At 42.4% G+C, this 22,517-nt stretch overlaps 1 protein-coding gene across 1 annotated transcript in view; it reads right to left on the bottom strand.

Moving 5' to 3' along the window:
• rem2 (RAS (RAD and GEM)-like GTP binding 2) overlaps positions 1-22,517 on the bottom strand; it is a 42,586-nt gene that overhangs the window by 3,329 nt on the left and 16,740 nt on the right. The window contains exon 4 of the mRNA XM_069684978.1: positions 17,298-17,475. Coding sequence (XP_069541079.1) covers positions 17,298-17,475 — 178 coding nt within the window. The remainder of the gene's footprint in view (positions 1-17,297; positions 17,476-22,517) is intronic.

Below are 22,517 nucleotides of genomic sequence, written 5' to 3'. Positions count from 1 at the left end.
AAATGTTTGTGGAGGATTATGATTTATCACAACAGATACCAAAGGACATTAGGCCCGGCAAGAAACTACAGAGTTATCGCTTTTGTTTGGACACTGAATGATTGCTCTCACATTTAAGATAAGCATGAAATTGTTTCTCCCGGTGATTTCAACCTTTACATGCTTTTTATATTATCAGATGGAATTAGCTCTGTTGTCGTGAAGATAGATCTGTTTACATGCGACAGATCAACCTCCATCCACCAATAAGGGCTGTGCAATACAGGTGAAAATAACAAAATATAGCTATACCCCTTTCCCACCAAAATTAGCGCAATGACGCAGGTTTTTCAGACCCGGAAAGACCCGCTTATAAATGCCTATTGTCTCTTTTCTGCTGCGTCACCATCAGACGTCACAAACGTGCCCGAAACAGGGTTAGTAAACATTGAAGATGTTAAGGTGGTTAGGTCTTTATTTTACCTATTACTCATTCAGTCTGTTTATCAAACTTGGCGCAGACAAATTTGGAACGATGTTCGAGTGCTGCTTGGACGGAGACGGGCGCAATTTGTAGCTGAGATGATAGCGGAGAGTAGCTAATATACATAGACAACCACGTGGGGTTCCTGGGTACTCACAACATCATAGCAAACTTATTTCTTCTGCAAACATGATCAATTATGTAAGTGATGTCATGTGAAGAAAAAAACATTTCTATATTTTTATACTTTTAGTAAAGTAACAGTAATTTCTGCTATAAATTAGATTTTACAAAACACTGACAGTTCTGACAGTTTTGTTCATACACTGTAATAGTGTCTGACTCTTGAAATAAGGACCCATGGCAACCATGAACTCCATCCATCCATTTATTATCTATACCGCTTATCCCTGCTGTCATTGGATGAGATGCGGGGTTACACCAGGACTGATCGGCAGTCAATTGCAGGGCTGACACACAGAGACAGACGACCTTTCACACTCACACCCACGCTTAATTTTAGAGTCACCAATGAACCTACAGTAACGAGCATGTCTGTGGACTGTGGGAGGACCCACACATGCACATGCAAACTTCACACAGAAAGGCCCACTACATCCAAACTGGGATTTGAACTAGGAACCCTCTAGCTGTGAGGCAACAGTGCTAACCGCTGCACCACCGTGCAGCCCAATCATGAACTCAATAATCAATGATTTGATCGTACAACAATCCATAATAAGCAACAACTGTGAGACATGAGAAAATAAATATAGTATGGTGAGGGTTTGATTTAGGAGATTTAGGGTTCAAATGAGCACTTATTGCGTTTGGATGTTTCTCAAATTAAAATTTTGTGCATTCGTTTGGAAATCTGTCTTACCAAGTGAACACAGAGAGGCAGAGAGTGAGACAGCACAGGCAGGATGGGGTTAATGTTGCCACAAGCTGAGCTGTGTGAGCTCAAATCTCTTGGCTGCAGCTCAAAAGGGAAAATGGTTTCTCTCTCAGTGTGACTCTCCTGGATGAGGACAGGTGACTAAACGCGTTGTCGACAGGGCTCAGTATCTCAGCTCAAAGCGACAAACAGGCTGGGGTGATAAGGAAGGCCAACGGATACGCATCATTCTGCAGCAAACGGCTTCATTCTCAGCTCAAATAGCTTTTTCTTTACGACTATATACTCCAGGTTTTTTAGTGCCACTTCTCCGTTCAGGGACAGAACGTACGAGCTCGTGAGCAGCTGAGGACAGAAAAGGCTTTTAAGGTTTATTAGAGTTCAAAATAATTGTGTAAAACTCATAATGCATGCACTCAAAGTCACTGCAGAGAGTTGGCAGCAGGAAGAAGACACGTTTTTTTGTTGCTTTCAGAAAGTTTTCTTATTTCTTTAACCTTGGTTCAAGCACACAATAATACCCTGAGAGCACCGATAAAAGCAATCATCAACCTTACTGACTATAAAAACAAAAAAGTCAAGCACATGAAAAGAGATTCAAACTTCCATACAGACTTAATTAACAAAAGCGCATGAATCATGATTTTAAATTGAACGCAATGAAACTCCAGAGGAGTCAAAATGTTTGTTCCAGTAAACATTTATCATTATTTACCTGTTTTCTGTTGGTGAATTACAAATGGGCAATTAGAGTAACCGCTGTCTTGGAGGCAGTTATGAACATTAAAACAATTACCTCAAATTCAGACCCGAGTATTTGACCCGTTCTACTTAGTGTGTTTAATGCAAGCAGTGCAGTGGATGATTCATATGGATCAGTCAGGATAGTTCAGTTATTTTACTTCCAGGTCTGATCACTCGGGAGGTTGCAGTGATAAATAAGTGTAAAATATAGAAGTTTAAACATACCAACGATTTTGATATAATTTGACTCAAGGTCCTCTTACTAACGCTTCCTGGAGCTTTTAAACTTTTAAACTTCGTTCTTTTATTTTCAAGCTTTAAAAGTGGTTGTAGGTTAAACGAGATGGATCTGTGGACATGGGATTTAGAATCTGCCTATTTTCTGAACGGTAGAAAGTTCAGAAAATCGCAGGCAGTTTATGAGCTCTACCTGAAGATCTATGCATCCATTATCTATACCGCTTATCCTGTTCAGGGTCGTGGCGGGGGCTGGAGCCTATCCCAGCTGTCATTGGGCGAGAGGCGGGGCACACCCAAGACTGATCGTCTGTCAATCACAGGACTGACACACAGAGTAAGACAACGGCCAAATCCCAATCTCCACCCTAAAGCCTAAGGGACTGAACCCTCATGGACTTCAATGACGTCAGGCGTGCAGTGCCCGAGTCCATGAGAACTGCATAAAAGGAATGTCAGGAATGGGACACACTCTCATGGCATCACATGTTGCCTGGAAACCAGATGTGACATTAAATAATTAGACCTGCAGTATGCATTTGTGTGTCTTGCATTACAGTGTTTACATATTTTAGCAAACTATCAGAGGTCAGAATGGCGTTATTTTGTGTTTTTCCCGTCACTCACACACTTGACTTGACAGAAGGACAGCGCTTAGCACTCACACACTTACCGGGAACGTGCCTCAAGGTCCCTGAGCCCGTGAGTGTGGAGATTGGGATTATTTAGAGTCACCAATGAAGCTAACGAGCATGTCTTTGGACTGTGGGAGGAAGCTGGAGGACCCGGAGGGAACCCGGGTTCCCACGTTCTGTTTTTTATGTTGCGTGTGAGTTTGAAGGGGGAGCACCAGTGTTACACAGGTATAACAAAAAACAGACTTAGATTAGATCTGGCTCTAATAATCCGGCTGCCCAGCAGCTGTCGACCCGCAGCGGTGTCACCTAATAGTGGACGAGGTAAGAGAGGAGGAAAAAAGACAAATCCCAAACCAGATCAGCGGGGCTTATCCTAATACCTCCCACTGCTGATTGAATTGAACCGAGTCTTTATAACCTCTTAAAAGAGTGTCTCAGAAATTGAATTGGAGAGGAGTGGACAACAAGACCAGACGAGACATAAGAGAGATGAGGAAACTAAGGGGGGTTAGGAGAGGACAACAAGACCAGACGAGACATAAGAGAGATGAGGAAACTAAGGGGGGTTAGGAGAGGACAACAAGACCAGACGAGACATACGAGAGATGAGGAAACTAAGGGGGGTTAGGAGAGGACAACAAGACCAGACGAGACATAAGAGAGATGAGGAAACTAAGGGGGGTTAGGAGAGGACAACAAGACCAGACGAGACATACGAGAGATGAGGAAACTAAAGGAGGAGAGGAGAGAAGGAAAGGAGAGGGAAACAAGACAGGAGAAGAGAGGAGACATAAGAGAGATGAGGAAACTAAGAGAGGAGAGGAGAGAAGGAAATGAGAGGAAAACAAGACAAGAAGAGTTGAGGAAACTAAGAATGGAGAGTAGGAAAGGAGAGGGAAAACAAGAAAGGAGACAAGACATGAAAAGGAGAGATGAGGAAACTAAGGGAGGAGAGGAGAGAAGGAAAGGAGAAGAGAACAAGACAGGAGACAAAACAAGAAAGATGCAAAAGAGGATGAAAAAAGGAGTCAAGGAGACAAGGAGAGGAAATGAGGAAGAGAAGAAATGAGGAGAGTAATTACTGAGAGGATACAAGAGTATGTGGAGACAGCACGGGAGAGGAAACAACGGAATAAATGAGGAGAAGAGAGATCAAACAAGTGAAGTAAAAGAAACAAGGAGGGGAAACAAAGAAAGAAGACTAAAGAAAGAAGAGGAGATGAGATGAAAGAAGGGGAGAGAATAGAGAAGAGGAAAATAAATCGATGAAGGAGATGAAGACAGGGTAGGGATCAACAAAACAGAGTGGAGGGAAGATGAAGAGAGAAGGGAAAACAAGGACACAAAACCAGTGTGTAAAGGAGACAAGGAGACAAAACACAGATAGAAGATAAAAGGAAAGAAAGGGGAAAGGAGAAGGAAAGACTGCAAAGGAGAGATAGAGAAACAAATAACATCGAGCAGAGAGAAGAGGCAAAAAAAAGAGAGTAAGCAAGGAAAGAAAAGGAGGGGAGAGTTGAGACAAGATGAAACTTCAGGGCAAAAGAGGAAAAGAGAACTGAGGATGCACAAAAAGAGGAGAGGAAAAGATGTGGGAAGAGAGGAGGAAATGAGAAGAGAAGAGGAAGCAGGAGATGAAAGAAAGAAAGGAAATAAGTATAGAAGGAAACAACAGAGAAAAAGAGAAGTAATGAGAGGAAAGGAAACAAGGGACCCTACCTGTTTGTTCACAAGGAAAAAGCAAACGAGGGATGGAGAAAGAGACAGGGTAAAGCAAGAGAGGCATTAAGACGAGCGGGTAAAAACATGTGAGTCACAAAGACAGAGGAAGGTGATGCTGAGAGGAGATGACAGGCAGGATGGCAGATGAAATGAGCAAGGAGAAGGAGAGGAAGGAGACAGGAGGAGAGGAAGGAGACAGGAGGAGGAGGAGACGGAGGGGAAGAATTTCGACTGAGCAAACGAAGCACAAGTGCATATTAATGAAAACCCTGAAGAGCAGACCCACAGTACAGGCTTATTGAGCAGAAGATAAATACGTCCTCAGAGTGACAGCGCGCGTGTGTGTGTGTGTGTTAAAGGCAGAGACAGAGATGTAGCAGAGGGGGGAAGGTGAGAGGTAGCAGAATAAAAGTGTCACTGTACAGGCCATAAATAGACTTTATGACTCCAGCAGCAGGCCGCAGGTTCTTTAGTCGCTCTGTCAGACTCGCATATCAGCAGGGGTACATGTGGTCCACTCAGAGCGCACACACCAACATCCTTGTCAGTCGCCGCGGGAACAGAGACGGGGCATTTCCATATCGCTGACCACATCTCTGCTTTGGGCTGAAGACTTAGAATATGCTGAGTATAGGCATCTCTCATTATTCATTCCTCACCTCCCTCCCCTCCCCTCCTCTCTCCCCCTGCTTCCACTCGTGTTATTAAGCATACACCAGAGCCGTGACCGAACCCGAGTCGACAGCGTGTGCAGGCACCGATGAGCACACATTTTACACTTGCTGCCCCAGTTTAACTTGCAAAACACAACAAAACAAACCAGATTTGACCCCCAACTGTGGATTCTGCGCTTCAACACGAACACACACAAATCTGTGCCTCTGTCCTTATAAGATCCCTCCGCTGACTGCATACTCCCTCACCATTGTCTGTAGTCACAATCCTGCATACTAAAAATAAAATGACCCCTTGTAGGATTAGGCCAAAACGCCAAAGGCTTAGGAAGGAAACACAGACGCTGGTCGTGTATTTCTTATTTAAAATACATCTGCTGATTAGTTTTGCACAATATATTTAAAATCTTACATTTGAAAATGGATAGTTAAACATATTTTTCAAGAGATCCATTCAGTGTTACAATTTCAATTAGCAGACGCTTTTGTCCAAAGCGACGGACATCTGAGAGATTATTATTATTTCTTCTGTTATTATCATCAGGCGCAGAGGTGTTCATGAAAGAGCTGGGTCTTTAGCTTCTTCTTACAGGTGAAAGGGACTCTGCGGACTGAATGGAGTTTGATAGCTCGTTCCACCACCTGGGGACGACTGAGGAGAAGAGTCTAGTTAGCGACTTAGGGCCCTGTTGTGATGGGAGTACCAGGCGCCTTTCATTGGCAGAGTGTAGTGGGTGGGACGGAGTGTAGACCTGGATGAGGGCGTTCAGATAGGCAGGAGCCGTTTTTGTTGCTGTTTTGTAAGCGAGCAACAGGGTTTATAAATTGATGCGAGCGGTGACTGGGAGCCAGTGGAGGGATATGAGCAGGGAAGTGACGTGTGTGCTGTTTTGGGTTGGTTGAAGACCAGCTGCGTTCTGGATCATCTGCAGAGGTTTGAATGTGCACACAGGAAGGCCTGCCAGTAGGGAGTTGCAGTAGTCAATTCGTGATATCAGGTGAGCCTGTACCAGCAGTTGTGTTGCGTGCTCTGAAAGGTAGTTTGATCTTCCTGATGTTGTACAGGGCAAATCGACATGACCAAGCAATCGAGGCCACGTGAACCTTAAAGGTTAGCTGGTCGTCATTCACCATTACATTTTAAGGGTTGACATGATTTTACTAAATGTAGTTTGATTGTCTTCAAATAGCCCTGAACAGCTTTGGAAGGCTAAATTCATTTTACGTATATAAGATTAAAGCTGCATAATTTCCTCTTTGACATCATGTTACTTGTCCTCATGCTTTTGTATAGCTGCAGTAAAATAACTGCTGTTTTGTAATCTTATTCTAATAATCTTGTTAGAAATTTCTACTACCTTACTTCCTTGTATCGGATAATATGGTTTCCAATACCTTTGATTATGTTTGTCTAGTTTACATCGCCATATTTGCAAGTTTTTTTCTCCTTGAGCCAACTCAACCAGTCAAGGCAGATGGCTGTCCGCCTAGTTTCTAGGTTTCTGCCTGACATGTAGGAATTAATTTGCCTCTGAAAACACTTCTGTCCATGGCATGATATTATTTTTGTTATGACTTGACTCTCTTCTTATCACATCAATGATGTATCCCCTGAGCGTATCAAAACTGTGCTTCGGAGGTGCGAAAAAAAAGCTTTGGTGCTTCATTAGCGTCTGTCCATCACTAGCTTAGCTGACAACGGCCAACTTGTTAGCAACCCTACCCTCAAAGCACACACAGAGCATTAGCATCCCATTTGAATCATGTTTCTGACCCTTTATTCTGTCCTTTGTAAAGTACATTTGTTAAATCTGTTAAATTGTTTTTTGATACTGCCCCCTATTAGCATTTGCTTTTGAGGAGTGAAGAATTAAATGTGGTGGAGGACAGACTCCAATTCTGCTTCTTCTGCGGCACAATTATCTTACTACATTGTTGCCTTGGGACACTTTTTGTCTGTAAGTACTTCTTTCTGTTAGAGGTGTAGGCACATGATTCCTTGAGTTTGCTTTTGTAAGTAGTCAGTTGGTAGCTGGCTGAGCTGTAAGATAGCAGTATGACTCAGCATTGTGCATTACATTGTGCCTTATTGTTTGTAGTTGTTATTTAATTACATAAGTATACAATTTGTGCTTTACTGCAGTTTTACAAGTGTGAAATTTTTCAATAAGTAACAAAAGCGTACGCCTTGTGCTTATTGGAGGACATACAACTGTTAGCTAACTGTCTGTCATTGCAAGGACAATATGCCCTTCCTTTAAGCTGTTCTCAACCACTTCCTTCTCCTGAGGAAGAGATCAAAGAGTTTCTAGATAGTGTGACCTTATTTAACACTCACAGACCTTAAGGGACCTAAAGTGTACAGCACGTTCACACGATGACATTCACACGTCACGAGCGTTTTGGTATGGATCAGCGACAACTATTTCATTGCTAAGCTAACCATGGACCCCGTTAACACCTCATTTTCACTGCAGGGTAATTTCTTGAGTTCAATAGGAAAAAGACCATCTTTCCCTTAGGCAAACTTAGGCTAACTGTTAGCATACATGATTAGCTCTAATGCTGTCATTGTGTACTCCACTTGTGCTTTTGAACCGGTTAGCCACAGCCTTGACAATTACACAGTGATTGTTGAAACTCACACAAAAATCAGTGTTGAAGCACTAAAAACTGGTATTATATTGTAATTATGACCTAATTGTTTGGTTATTTCTGGTCTCTATGTTTCTAGATGAATCCAAACTTCTTCTTGACTCTTGTGTGGTGCGGGTACACTTGGCTAGCCTAGCGTCTTTGCTATAAGGGGGGTTTAGCGAGAGCAGTGGGTCTAACTCATACACCCTCATTTCTATCGACTGTTGCTCAACAAGAAAAAAGGGGTCAAAGTAGAAGCACGGTAGAGCTGCAGAGATGAATGTAGGTTTTCACTGCGTTCAGAGTGACTAGCGAGTCGTTTCATGTTAAAAGAAGTCACTTGACTCAGGGGTGACACCTAAATTGCTTTAAAATGAGCTGAGTCAAGTGAAGGCTAACGTTACTTTGACATATTCTTGTAGAGGAGACATAGTTTAGACTTTAATTGTATCTGAAATAAAATCCACCTTAGGTCACTGGCAATTTCTACAGATAACAGATGAGACAATTTACCTTTAAAGCCTCTCTAGAGATGTAGGGAGGTAATTTAGCAACTTCTGATTCGTAATTTTAGGGCAGAATTTGACAAAATGAGCAAGAAAGGATCGCCTTTCCTGAGAGGGGCGGAGAATAACCTCTTTAATACTTTTAGGGAAAGATATGGAGATTGATATTGAAGTGAGAGTCTGTTAAAAGAGGTTTCTGACGATCTGTAAACTGTGGTGCTTTCAAGGACAACAAAACAAGCCCTGCTCTCTCCCAACACACACACACACACAAACCTCTTTTCATGCTGAAACTCCCTTTCATACACACACTTCTGTCATCCATTCATCCTTCCTCTGTCACTCCTCATCTCCTCGCCCCTCTTATCACAGTCCTCGCTTTGAAACATCAGGCAGCAAGAAGATGGTAAGAGATGAGGCTGTCGTCCACTTGTTTGCCGTTCTATGTGTCTGTGTATGTAAATGTATGGCGACCGCAAACATACATAAAGATAGCAAAGGCAGCTGTGGCCTGAAAGAGGGAGATAGAGTGGATGAATGCAGACAGAGATGACCCCATCTGGGGAGAAAAAAACTGAAAACGGAGCTGAGGGATTGAGAGATGGAGCCTCTCCAGAGGATTAGAGAGGAGAGGAGGTGTTTGCAACAGCAGGAAAATATGAGTGTTTATATTTGATGTATGTGACAGAGGATACATCTAAATATGTGCTGAGATGACTCAGACAGAGATTACCTTGAAGTTTTGAATATAAACACCTTATAATCCAAGAAAGCAAGTTCAAATCAAGGTCACACTGTCACGCTCTCTTTCCTTCCACATACAGTAACTCTGAACGCACTGTCTATCTGAAACATTAATGAATTCACACAATGGGACGGCCTGTCACTGATGCATAAAATACTCATAAAGTCCAGAAAATTATAACCTGCCTGTGGTCTGTGCTGAGCATTTCAAGCGTCACTAAATAGATTCAGTACAAAGTGTTTTTCTTCTTCTGTCGATTCATTTTTCGCCAAGTCCTGGCTGCAATGTTGCGTGCCAGAATATAAAAAGCAAAACAGTGGTGTTTACCAGAGTAAAGTAAGCTCTGAAATTCACAGGATTTACTCATTTTGCATTTTAAATTGTACAATATATCAAATGCCTACAAAGTTATATATCTTTATGAATGGAATTCGGATTTTCCGACAATGATCGACAACTAAATAGACCTCTTACACAAAAACAAATATCACACACAGACTGTATACATTAAATAGGAAAAAAAAAGGAATCAATAAGTAGAAAGGCAGAGGAAGGTGTTATGTCTTTTTGCTGTATCTGTGTGCTGGCCAAAATAGCCCCTGACAGACCTGTCAATCATTCTTTTTACAGCATCAAATAACTACTTAAAACCAAACTCGACAAAAAACACTTGGACATAAATCATCATGATAAGAACTAACTATAATGACAGAAACCGTGTTTGAGAAACATTTATTTGGCGTGTATTTTGATTTTATAGTTTGACTCATATCCCATCTGTTAACATAAAGGAGGCGGGCTTTATGACATATACTGCAGCCAGTCAGCAGGGGGCGATAGAGGTGTTCTGGCTTCACTTTTAGGGAGCTGTCATGTCGTCCATCTTTTTATACAGTCTTTGGTTGAAAGAGACAATATCATTTTGTAGCCAGGGTCTCTGATTGTAAAGTATCACAGCAGGTCAGAAGGTTATTATTTGGGTTTAACTGCTTTCAGTTAATTAAAAACACAAAACAACAAAAGCAAAGTCAAAACGTTAGATTATTCAGACCACCGTCTTTAACTGTGTGTCTTTGAACGTTGCAGTTTCGTCTGCAGTGTTATCTCCCCCACCTGTCGCTCTGAAGTGAGTGTTTCCATTGGTTCAACTTCACAGACATGTCATCAATCAAAATCAGAGTCTTAGGTCAAAATACTTTAATCTCAGAACTTAAACACATTTTCCACGTGGCCCTAATCCTCCCTGATTGGATTGATCCTCTCAAAATAAAACATAATAATATTTGTTGAGATATTTGAGTCTGAACCAAACAGCTGGGCATACACAACAACTGACTTCCTGACTGAAATACAACGCTCCCCCTGCAGCCTCATTGTCAGAAAGCCCAACTACACATTCAATATTGTAACATAACACAACATAAAAAAGACAAAGCTTCTCTAGGCAGCCGTTTACAACAATAACAGATGATAGAGTTTCCTTCCTCTAAGGAGTTTACCATAAAAACATTTATAGATCCCCTAAAGAGTCTTTCTAATGAAGACCATGTCGGCTCGGAGGAAGATTAATGGTGTAATACAAGGGCAGAGAGACGGATGAGCCAAGACAGAGAGAGACTGAAAACAAGGTTAACAGGGATGGATGAGTGGCATTAAGTTTGTGTGTAAGCCTTTTAACTTTAGTATATATATGTATCTTTAACACTTTGGGCACCTTTTATGCATTAAAGAAGGTACAAAAAGCCTGAAAATCAGGTCTTTGTAACAAGCTGCTTGAAAAGGAATTTCATATCAGTGTACAACAGTGCATGTCAAATCTATCTTGTGTGGGTCTTTTGTTGCATCATTCAGCAGCCCATTATTACCAGCTTGTGTTCAGATGCAACTACCTGTTAGCTAAGCGCATTGGGGATACAATTTATGATACTATACACATGTATATATATATGTGTGTGTGTGTGTGTGTGTGTATGTGTGTTAGTGTTGGTTTAGCAGTGGAAAATACTTGAGCAGCATGATAAGAACTATAATGACAGAAACCATGTTTCAGAAAAATGTATTTGACGTGTATTTTGATTTTATAGTTTGACTCATGTTCCATCTGTTAACATGGAGGAGGCGGGCTTTATGACCTACACTGCAGCCAGTCAGCAGGGGGCGATAGAGAGTGTTTGGCTTCACTTTAGGGGAGCTGTCATGTCATCCATCTTTTTAAACAGTCTAATAGTTAGCTCCATTGGTAAAAAAAAACAGTCATTGTTTGACTTTTTATTGGTTTCAGCTGATTAAGCGATATCCCACTCGAGGGAGTGCTGTTGTACTCAATATCAGCACGGCTGCGATTTGGCATGAGGTCTCGAGATGATCAAAGTTGTTAAGGAAATATGTTTTAAGAGACATGCGGCCTTCCTTAAAAGCTTTGCGTTTATTTCAGGAAAAGTCATGCTCAATTATTCGTTCTAAACACTCGGCATGAGTCAATAGTCAGTTTTAAGGCACCCTTAAGAGCCTGTTTTAAGGTCTGACATCGTCCTTTCTCCGGTATGAACCTCCGGTGATGTTGTAAAGTTTCACATCAGTCCGATCAGCTGCAGCGTCCAATCAATAACTGATATCCACCAATGAGAGACTTCCGTGGAGGCTGCTCTCGTGTGTCCTCGCTCCTTACTGCTCCAATCAGAGATAAGAGCTTTGGTATGGTCTTCAAGATGGCGGGTCCAGGACTACTTCTGCTTCTAACGAGGATTAAGGAGCGAGGACGTATCAAATAAGAGACTTGGGATGCACCCTCTACCAGCGCTCAAGGAATGCCTCTTGTCCAATCAGACAAGAGGCATTCGTGACATGCCCATCCAAGCTGGAGGGAACAAATTTACCAGCTGATTTTTTTGTCGTATTTGGATGTAGGTTTGTTACTATTATTACTTTAAACATTAAGTCATGATTATTTTAAACTATGAGTCACATGCTTTTAATTCAGATAAATAATGCCTGGAAAAGTCACACACACCCTTTTTCCTCTGGTTTTGGTTTCTTCCAAAAGTTGCGGGATGCACAGTGATACGCATCAGTGCTGCAGGAGATGAAGGCGACAGCTTACAAGTGTGTAACTAAAGTGATTAGTGGAGAATCAATTCATTGTTCAGTGAGTGAAAGTGAAGTAAATTACTTCTACACACTTAACTGCATTTGACAATAGTTTCCACTGCAACAAAGTTGGCTTGTACCGACTCTGTAAAGCCTTCAAAGGTTATATGTACTCAGGCTATTGATGTTGCTGGAGGTTTCAGGGGAGTTTGCAAAGTAGGTTACTTTTGCTCAGTCTGAGCTTTTATTGGCAGGAGCAGACGCTGAAGTGATGTGAGCACAGTCTCATCGGTATTCATGCTGCTTCCTCTGCATTCTGTTTGAAAATACAGCTATTACCACGCTGGCAGGTTCCTTTCATCTGTGCCTTTATTATCTGTGTTCACTCAATTAATGACATTGTGAATTTAGTCTTTTAATGCGAGTTTAATTCATGCCACTTAAAGTACGCGAGTGAAGAAGACAATTTATGCTGTTTTTGAGGATAAGTGCCAGCAGTGTAAACGTTACAGCAGAGGACAGTGAACTACTTGCTTGAAATAACTGCAATTGACATTCATCTGTGCTTAAACACACAGCACTCTATTATAAAGTGAGGGATCACTGAGCTAAAATGATTTAGCAAAGTTTATAACGAATCCTTTGACTATGAAGCAGAAAATCGTCTCATTATTGTATTCCCACCACAGACCTCCCGCTCTAGAATATTGGCGTGCGTGATGTCCCTGTTCTAAAGTAGCGAGCCAAAGTGAAACCTGAAGCATCATCCACAGAGCAATCTCAGAAGCCATCGGCAACCATTTGCCAATATATCTTCTACTAATGACGAACTTTCTGGGCATTCTGGTCCCAGAATGCATTCATGTCTGCAATATAAACTCTGTAATTTCCTGGTTCATTAAATCCACCTGCGGAGCGCCCGTTCATCTGTTTGTGCTGAGTCTCAGTTTCACTCTGGATAACTTCAGCGGTATGAACCCAAAAAAGAAACAGATTTTCTTGTGATTTACTTTAATTAACAGTTTAAGTGATAATCTCAAAGATTTTCGTGTAAATAAATGTCTGTTAAGTCACTATCTGTCGCTGAATGAGGTAACACAATGGTGATTGAGCCTGTGGCCCACTGATGAAAGCCTTTGCATTTGCAGTATTACAGACTGGGTGTCTGGTGCGACTTTCACAGACAATCACCCAGTTAGTGACGCGTTTTCCATCAGCCAGCAGTGGTTGGTCTGCCAGAGAGGGTAGGCGGAACTAAGCAGCTGCTTTTCCGCTCTCTGCAAGTGTTGCGAGTAAACAGCAATCTACTATGGCTGAACAAACAAAGTAAAGATGACTACAGATACCACTTCAAAAATTAAGTGAAAATCCAAAGAAAAAGAAACAAACTCGACACTCAGATGAAGGCAAACAGTCTAAAAAGGAAAGTGACCGTCAGCGAGGAAAATCAAGAGTTACAACCGGAGCCAACCGTGGACGTCACACATGCAGCACTGTCTGGATATCTGGGAAGTGTGCTCCCGCAATTACCGTTTGGAAAACAACTTTTCAAATGCTTGTTTGTAGAACGGAGGTCGGATCGATCATTTCCGATGCATTCGAGGAAGTCACAAAAATCTAAATGCTGATCAGCCTTTCGACACATCATCAAGCAGATTTGTCGCTCAAGTTGAAATTCTTTTTATCTATAAGAGATTGTTAGCTGAACTTGCAGATGTCTGTTTATAGAGATTAATAAGAAGCTAAGCTCAGATGGGATGTCGATGTCATTACATCGAGTTCCGTTCGCCTGCTTTTTCTCTCCACGCGGACTGTTTTTCCTGCATACACTAAAACCAATACATGATTAGTCAGTGCTACTCGGACTACAAACATACTACAAACGGAAACCAGAACACTTGTGGTCCGCTTCATATTTCTTTGTAAGGACAGAACAGCCTGATTTCTATTCTTTAAAGCATTTCCCATAAGCACCAGACCTTCAAAGCTAAACAAACACACAGCAGGACAATGGGGAATTTAGACTGTTTAGACTTAAATCTTTAGACAGCAGAGATTACAACCAAAAGACCAGAGAGAGCCTGGGTGAGTTTCATAGATATGTGGGAAACCAAGTAATGATGGGCTAGTTTTTCCTGTCATCAAAGGTTACCTTCCATAACATCACAAAGGTTACGTTTCTAACAGCGCTGCTTTAGTTGATGCCAATTTTCTTGTCCAGTGTTACAAAAGAAAAGGCTCTTGGGAGATGGACTAACCACTGTTTTTGCTAAACACCACGCTTGCTCAGACAGTGATTGTGTCTGGTTTCTTAAGTGTTAACTTCCCCAAACACATCACAGCTCAGGACAGGGTGGCTAACAGATGAGCTTCTCTCAGCAGGGAAAATCAATCAGTGTACGTGCTAACGGTAAACAGGTTTATTTTTCTCACAGAGCCTGTAACAGTTACCCTTTGCCATGAAAGACTCATTTCCCTTTAACGGTGTCTCGCACATTAAAATGTAACGGCAGGTCCTGTGTCTGCTCAGTTAAATGCTAGAAGTGAACATAAGCGCAGATTATGACAGATTGCTTCCTCCTAAAGTCGTTGAAGTAAATATTGGACGCATTTTTCATAAGGCACATATCTTCCAAAACACGGTGACACTAAAACGGCATTTTGCAGACAGAAAAAAGGAGAAAATAACTTTGTTTGATGCAGAATCTGCCAACTCAAATATTTCTTCTTTCACAAGCTCTGGCAACAGATATATCTCTTCTCTCTGTTGGTGCTGAACGACTGGCTTATGATTTCCCTTTGCAAGTGGATTCAACAGAAACTTAAAAGGAATTTAACGTGAAAGCAAAAGTTGAACTGAAAGAAAACTTTATCTCTGCTTAAATGCTGCCGTTATTATGATTATTTAAAGAGCAACTTGCAGGTTGGAGACCCCAGTGAATGAATGTGTAGGAAAATGATTTAGTAATTATATTTTCAATTAAATATATGAATGAAAACAATGCAGTGGCTTCTGGAGTCATTTTCTGTCTGTTTGCGTTAATTTCTGCATTAAAACAGAAGGGACAACAAAGGGGAGTCCTGCCGATTAATGACAGGTTTAACATGAATAAATATGGACCTAAATACGACAGACCACAGGCTGATAATGATGAGCCTGTTAGGTGTAAAAGAGACCAGGAACAGGCCAGGGTGAGGAGGAATAACAGCCACAGGAGAGACAGTGAGAATCAGTGGACAACAGGGCAGGTGCCGTGATGAGTGCCTGGCGTTAGCTAATGCTGTGCTCACATCACAACACTGTAAAGTTTATCACATATCAAAGGCTATAACAAATCATGAGTAGTAGGTGGGATTATTGATACTTGCCCATAACAGTTACTAATGGGCAAGTGTCAGCTTGTATCAGTTGTATTTGCCTTCTATAACGGTAAAACCGAGAGAGAGAGAAAGAGAGCGCTGACAGTTTCCTGATACATTGTCTGATAGGTGCTTATGTGTACCGTCCCGACGTTCCGTCTCTTCACCTGCACAAAACGCACCCAGGCCCGAAAGCTCGCTCCGTTCCTCTTCCTGTCAGGAAAACGGTGGGCTCGGTGTCCCGTCAAGCTAGAATGTGTGCAACCGGCACAAACTAAATAAATAACCAATATGAGAAGTGGTGAAATGCAATGTTAGACTACCGAAATAATAGCTATACACCCGTGGTTCTCAACTGGTGGGTCGGGACCCAAAAGTGGGTCGCGGAGCTGTTTTCAGTGGGTCGCGGATGTGTGCTTGGAAAAATAAAAAGTTGTGGCAAAAAGTCGACGCTGCGCTTTTATTTTGGAGGACTTAGGTTTCCTATGGCGTGTGTGCAGTAGTAGCCTAGTTTAGTCACACTTCATGTATTCACTGATTTGGTAAGCCCAGCTACAGTCACATTCCTGAAACTTGATGAGCACAACAGTAGTTGCATTTATGTGGCAGTTTTTAGCATATTTCTGTCGAGGGAATATGTATGCCACCTCTTATGCACTGCAACCATTTTGGTTGACTATTATACTGTTGTGTTTTGTGAAGTTGACATACTGATGTTATGTTCGGTCTCAGGTAAAACGGCACCGTTTTTCTGTAAATAAATTTAAGCAGTTGAAACAAATCGACCCAAAACTTTTTTGGGTCGCCATTTATCACAAAGAAGGTGGTGGTGGGTCCTGAGGCGAGACCAGTTGAGAACCACTGATCTACACGATACGATACGACTGCTCAGACCCACTGCACCTACTACTGTACGTTGAGCTTATCCAGAGTCGGACGTAATTGGACGCAATGTTGGGAAAAAAAGGTGTTTTTACCAGCTTCACTGAAAACGGCCACTTCTTCCTTTAAATTTGTGCCCTTATGTTCGTAAATAATAAGAAATCAAGGATTAACCTTTTACACTGCCATTTTCACAGTATTAATGTTGTAAAACATTTAACCTGCAAGTTGCTCTTTACCTGTTTTTTTAAAGGAAAAGACACCATGCCCACTTAGAAGACGGGAAGTGTACACCTTTTGTGTTCATTTTTGTAGCTTGTAATGTGCTATCTTTGTTAAAGAGAATCTTTGGTTAGGTTACAACCAAAAGATAGCAAGCTAGTTAGCAGAACGAGCTAACATTTGCAGCCTACAGCCGAAGTTTATTATGTTCTATTCATTCCTTGCATTTGGTTTGTGTTTTAGTTTTAAAATACCCCAGAAGACACCAACCTCCCCACTCTAAAAATAAAGTGTTACTCTTCCACATGAACACTGCATCAGCATACTGAAAAATCCATAGCTTGACAGGCCTGCCATGCCGCGTTATGTTCGCTAAGCTATGACTTGACAATCCCTGTTCAGGGGACAGGTTCAGCTAACAACCTATTGCGTGCAAGCATGACAGTTTTCCACCACAGAGCGTGACCCCCCCGTCCACCTACCCTCGGCGCTGATTTCACGGGAGCGGACAAGGTCGCTCTTGTTGCCCACCAGGATGATTGGTGTGTGCGGCTGGGACTCCCTGAGGAGGAGGCGGAGCTGGGCGGTGCGGTGGAAACTTCGCCTGTCAGTCACGGAGAAGACCAGGATACACACATCACACTGCAGAGTGGACAGGTCCTGGGGACAAAGAAACACACATACACATTAATAAAACAACACCTCAAAGGGGCAGATTAGCTCTGAATAAATAAAGGAGAGATCCAATGACAGCTGGGTAAGTGCTGAATGCCAGTGTGCTCTGATACTTTACACAAGATCCTTTACACGGCTTTAAAAATCAACAATTTCTAAACCCAGATTCACCTCAAATCCTTCTTTTGTTGTTCTGCGGCTTAGCAGTTGAAAGGACATCAGTGCCAAAGCCAGGCAGCCACCACCACTCAAGTTTTTATCACTGTCCCATGAGAGGATGCAGACGACGCTTTGCACAACTTGCCTGTATGCACGTCACGCTTCACTTTGAATCTCCTGACCCTTTTAGCAGTGACCAGCAACATCCCATCGGGGCTTCCTGTCACAGAAGCTCAATTAGCCCGAGTGGCTCTAGCAGAAAACAGCAGCTTGAAACTGCCCGAGACCATCTTTGTCCTCTCTTCTTCCCTCTCCCTGATTCTGTCAGCCATATTTAAATTGGACTGAAGGTGGTGGATGTTGCATAACTCATGGTGAGGTTCCTCTGTCTGTACCTTGAGTGAAATCTCAACCAAAATTATGATATCCAGGCAGCATCTAAGGCCTAATCCCTATGAGCTGATCATTGTTGACCTTACTTATCACAGTCCCTGAATAATAATGTCTTGTTATTATTGTATCAGCTGCTGAGTTGGTGAGTGATGTGATACGCAGAGACTTTGCCATGTGGTCAAGGGTTTAGTGAATTGAATTCTCAGTGGTTGTGAACCGCAGACTAAAATGCAATTTCAGTTTAATCCTGAAGCCTTTGGTTATGTGGATTAGGTATGCACCATTTGTGTCACACAGCATGGTAGCTCTTTATATGATTCACTGACTTAGCTCAGAATAAGACCAAAGAAGATCAACCTTTAACCCTGAGGTTCTTAGTACTGCCTCTAAAGCTCCACTCATAAATATTTTAGGAGAACAATAGGTCAAATGACTCTGTGATATGAAAGGCTGCTCATGATGAACCCACCATGAATTATCACCCAACTAATCCCCAAAGCCTTCCAGCATCTCAGCCCTTTTGTTAGAATTCATGGCCTAAAACTTTACTGCTTGTTTCTGTTTTACCTTCTTCATCAAACCTTCAATAGGCAGCAGATTTCTCTGTCAAAAACAGCTCAGACAAACAAACTGTATGATACATGCCTAGCATCAAACAGAAGACCCACAATATTAGCAAACGTAGTCAAGCATTTTGCTGAAAAAGAACCACATACACCAATCAGCCATAACATTATGACCACCTGCCTAATGTGTAGGTCTCCCTTTTGCCGCCAGAACAGCCCTGACCCGTCGAGGCATGGACTCCACTAGACCTCTGAAGGTGTGCTGAGGTATCTGGCACCAAGACGTTAGCAGCAGATCCTTTAAGTCCTGTAAGTTGCGAGGTGGGGCCTCCATGGATTGGACTTGTTTGTCCAGCACATCCCACAGATGCTCCGTTGGATTGAGATCTGGGGAATTTGGAGGCCAAGTCAACACCTTGAACTTGCTTCTGTGTTCCTCAAACCGTTCCTGAACCATATTTGCAGTGTGGCAGGGCGCATTATCATGCTGAAAGAGGCCACTGCCATTAGGGAATACTGTTTCCATGAAGGGTTGGTCTGTAACAATGTTTAGGTAGGTGGTACGTGTCAAAGTAACATCCACATGAAAGGCAGGACCCAAGGTTTCCTAGCAGATCATTGCCCAAAGCATCACACTGCCTCCGTCGGCTTGCCTTCTTCCCAGTGTATCTTGGTGCCATGTCTTCCCCAGGTAAGTGATGCACACGCACCCGGCCGACCACATGATGTAAAAGAATTTACTTTAACTTTAGATTTAAGGATGCAACACCAGGCCCCGGGGTGGAAAAGGTTAAAACAAAAAAGACATTTCATCTTACGCTGGACAAGCACAATCAATACAAACTATTTTTCTCCCAAAGACAGAAACCTGAGGCCAGACGACAGTGTTTGGTTCTATGTTGATGAAACAGACCCATGAGAAGATGTACAGAGAAATTGTTTTGTATCCAGCTGAGTTTCTTGTAGTGAAGCACAGACTGTCTTCACATGAAATCTGAGATATTACAACAAAATATTTCTGTTCACTGTTTTGTTACAGCCTGGACCTCAGAGGCTTTTCACTCGAGTTAACTGTAAACATGCCCACAGGGAAATCGTAGAATTATATTTGAGTTTAGTTTAAGCGTTAATCTATAACATTCCATTGAGTTATTTCTAAACAAAACACAATTCACACCAAACACAATCAAGTTATGCTTCAACTGGAAATAGGCCTCCAAAGCCATAAACACAAATAAAAATCAATATAAATGATTTTTCCCTCCAGATAACCCAATCTGCTGCCAGCTTTGGACTGCAATTTGTGCATCGGTGTGTTTGTGTGAGTACGTGGATGCCCTTGCCCTACATGTACAGGCCCTGAGGTCACTTCCTGCCCTCCAGAGAGATTCAGACGCCTGAAAAATTCACACAGCCAAGTAGTATTGGATCAGGCCCTGGAGCAGGAAATTCATGGGGAGCCCCTTGGCACTGTGTCCTCAGTCTTATCACCCTCAGCGACTCTGTACTTGGCAATTGATTCCAGTAAAAAAAGTTCTGATAAACTGATTGTACGCCACATGTCCAGTAACAGACTGGTGGCGGCTGTGACTCAGTGGTATAGTCGGTGTGTTTCAATCGGAAGGTTGGTGGGTCGATCCCCAGCTCCCTCAGTCTAAATGTCAAGGTGTAAGACACTGAACCCCAAATTGCTCCCGGTGGCAAAGCCAACAATGTGTGAATGTGATGACTGACTGACAGTTGGGTACTTTACATAGCAGCCTCTGCCATCAGTTTATGAATGTGTGTGTGAATGGGTGAACGTGACATGTAGTGTAAAAGCGCTTTGAGTGGTCGCAAGACTAGAAAAGCGCTATACAAGTACGGTCCATTTAACAAACAGCAGACTGACTGTTTTGAGGAACTTAGTCAAACATGTAGCAGAGCCAGATATGTCCCTCAGGAGTTGGAGCTAATATCTGTCTTACTGACATCAGAAACATCAGAAATCTTGAGCATTTTCTAAACATCATCTTAACCTAATTCACATTAAAAATGTTGGTATTTGGGGAAACCATTGGCATCCTCAAAATTCCTTTTGGCTTATAACTTTTGTGTATTTAACAATGTAACTCCGGGTCTTCAGGGATGAAAATGTTAGAATAAAAGACATTTTTCTTAAGTTGGACAAGTCCAATCAATACACACTATTTTTCTCCCAAAAACAGAAACATGAGGCCGGACAAACAGTGTCATGCCAGTCTAGACCTAATAGAAGACAGACAGAGAAATTGTTTGTATCCAGCTGAGTTTTTTTGTAGTGAAGCACAGACTGTCTTCAAATGAAATCTGAGATTATACAACTGAGTCAACAAAGTATTTCTGTTCACTGTTTGTGTTACAGCCTTGTGCTCAGAGGCTTTTAACTTGAGTTAACTGTAAACATGCCCACAGGGAAATGGTAGAATTATATTAGAGTTTCTATTCAAGTGTTAATCTATAACTTTCCATTGAGTTATTGCTAAACTAAACAAAACTCACACCAAACACAATCAAGTTATACTTCAGCTGGAAATAGGCCTCTGAAGGCATAAACACTGGTGACTAAATCAATATGAAAGCGTGTTATTCCCTGCAGATAACCTAATCTGCTGCCAGCTCTGGACTGCATTTTGTGCATCGGTGTGTATGTGTGAGTACGTGGATGCCCTTGCCCTACATCCACAGCCCCGAAGGTAACTTCCTGCCCTCCAGAGAGATTCAGACGCCTGAAAAATTCACACTGTCTCACACAGCCAAGTAGTATCGGATCAGACCCTGGAGCAGGAAATTCGCGGGGAGCCCCTTGGCAGAGTGTCTGTTTGACGGAGCACAGGAACAGACAGCGAGCGGGGAAAGCATTGGCGTGGAAGCCGGCTCGGCCACCTGTCACTGTCTGATTCAGGGATGAGGAGGAAGAATGGAAACAACAAGACAGAGAGAGACAGAGAGACAGAGAGAAAGAGAGAGAGGGAGGGAGACTATTCTTTGTAAGCAAAGGAGTACAAACACAGAGTGGACATCGATTGACGCCAAGATGGAGCGCTTCAGGAGGAAAACTGGGAGCAGGTAAATACGGCTCTCCATCAAACCGAGGCAGAGCAACTCAGGACAGTGCCAACTCTCTCCCTCTTTTTCCTCCTCTAGATTAAGCAGCTCCTCTCTGTCCACAGAGAGCAGGCCATCTGTCAATACCTACCCCCCCACACGCACACACTCATTTACATGGACTAACAAACAAAAACCAATGCCAAGCCCACATGCAATTATCTTCCAAACCATCCTGACTATACACAGATATCTGAGCATCCAGGAAATATTAATTATATCGTCTTCAAAACAAAGAACTCATTAAGCTGACCAAGCCATTTCCGCTGAAAATGGATGCAATGTGACGTTCACGGTTGGTGTCTGTAAACCTTTCTATATAATCCGGCCAAAAGTATGTGAACACAACACATTCGATTTAGCGGGTTTCATCGTCCTGTCTTGGACAAGCAACAACCTTTGAGGCCGAAATTTTAAAAAAAAATGGAGCCATTCCAAAAACTGCAGTTCCAGTAATGACCACTTGAGGCTGGTTCCAAAAGCGAGTCGCTCCCCATTAGGTCCCATATATTATCCCCAATGTTACACCAGAGTTAAACAGCTGGGGTCAGCCCTACACACAGGTCTGTATCTGACTGAATAACTGACTGACTGAGTGAGTAACGGTAAGTGAGTAAGCGGCCGTAGAGAGATCCCAACGGCAGATCATGGAGCATATTTGACCTCCACTAACGTGACTCTCTGTCTACACTGCTCTGGATTCTTTTTTTGGGGAGTAGGTCCACAGCGTGCACCTGCTTTCAAACACATTGTCATTGGCCTCATAAGGACCGTCCTTTTAAC

Source organism: Semicossyphus pulcher, unplaced genomic scaffold, assembly GCF_022749685.1.
Source record: "Semicossyphus pulcher isolate SPU_LCO1_2020_fin unplaced genomic scaffold, fSemPul1.0.p SCAF_7, whole genome shotgun sequence".
Taxonomy (NCBI): Eukaryota; Metazoa; Chordata; class Actinopteri; order Labriformes; family Labridae; genus Semicossyphus; species Semicossyphus pulcher.
Note: the sequence above shows the minus strand (reverse complement) of the source record. Positions and strands in the feature narration are given on the sequence as shown.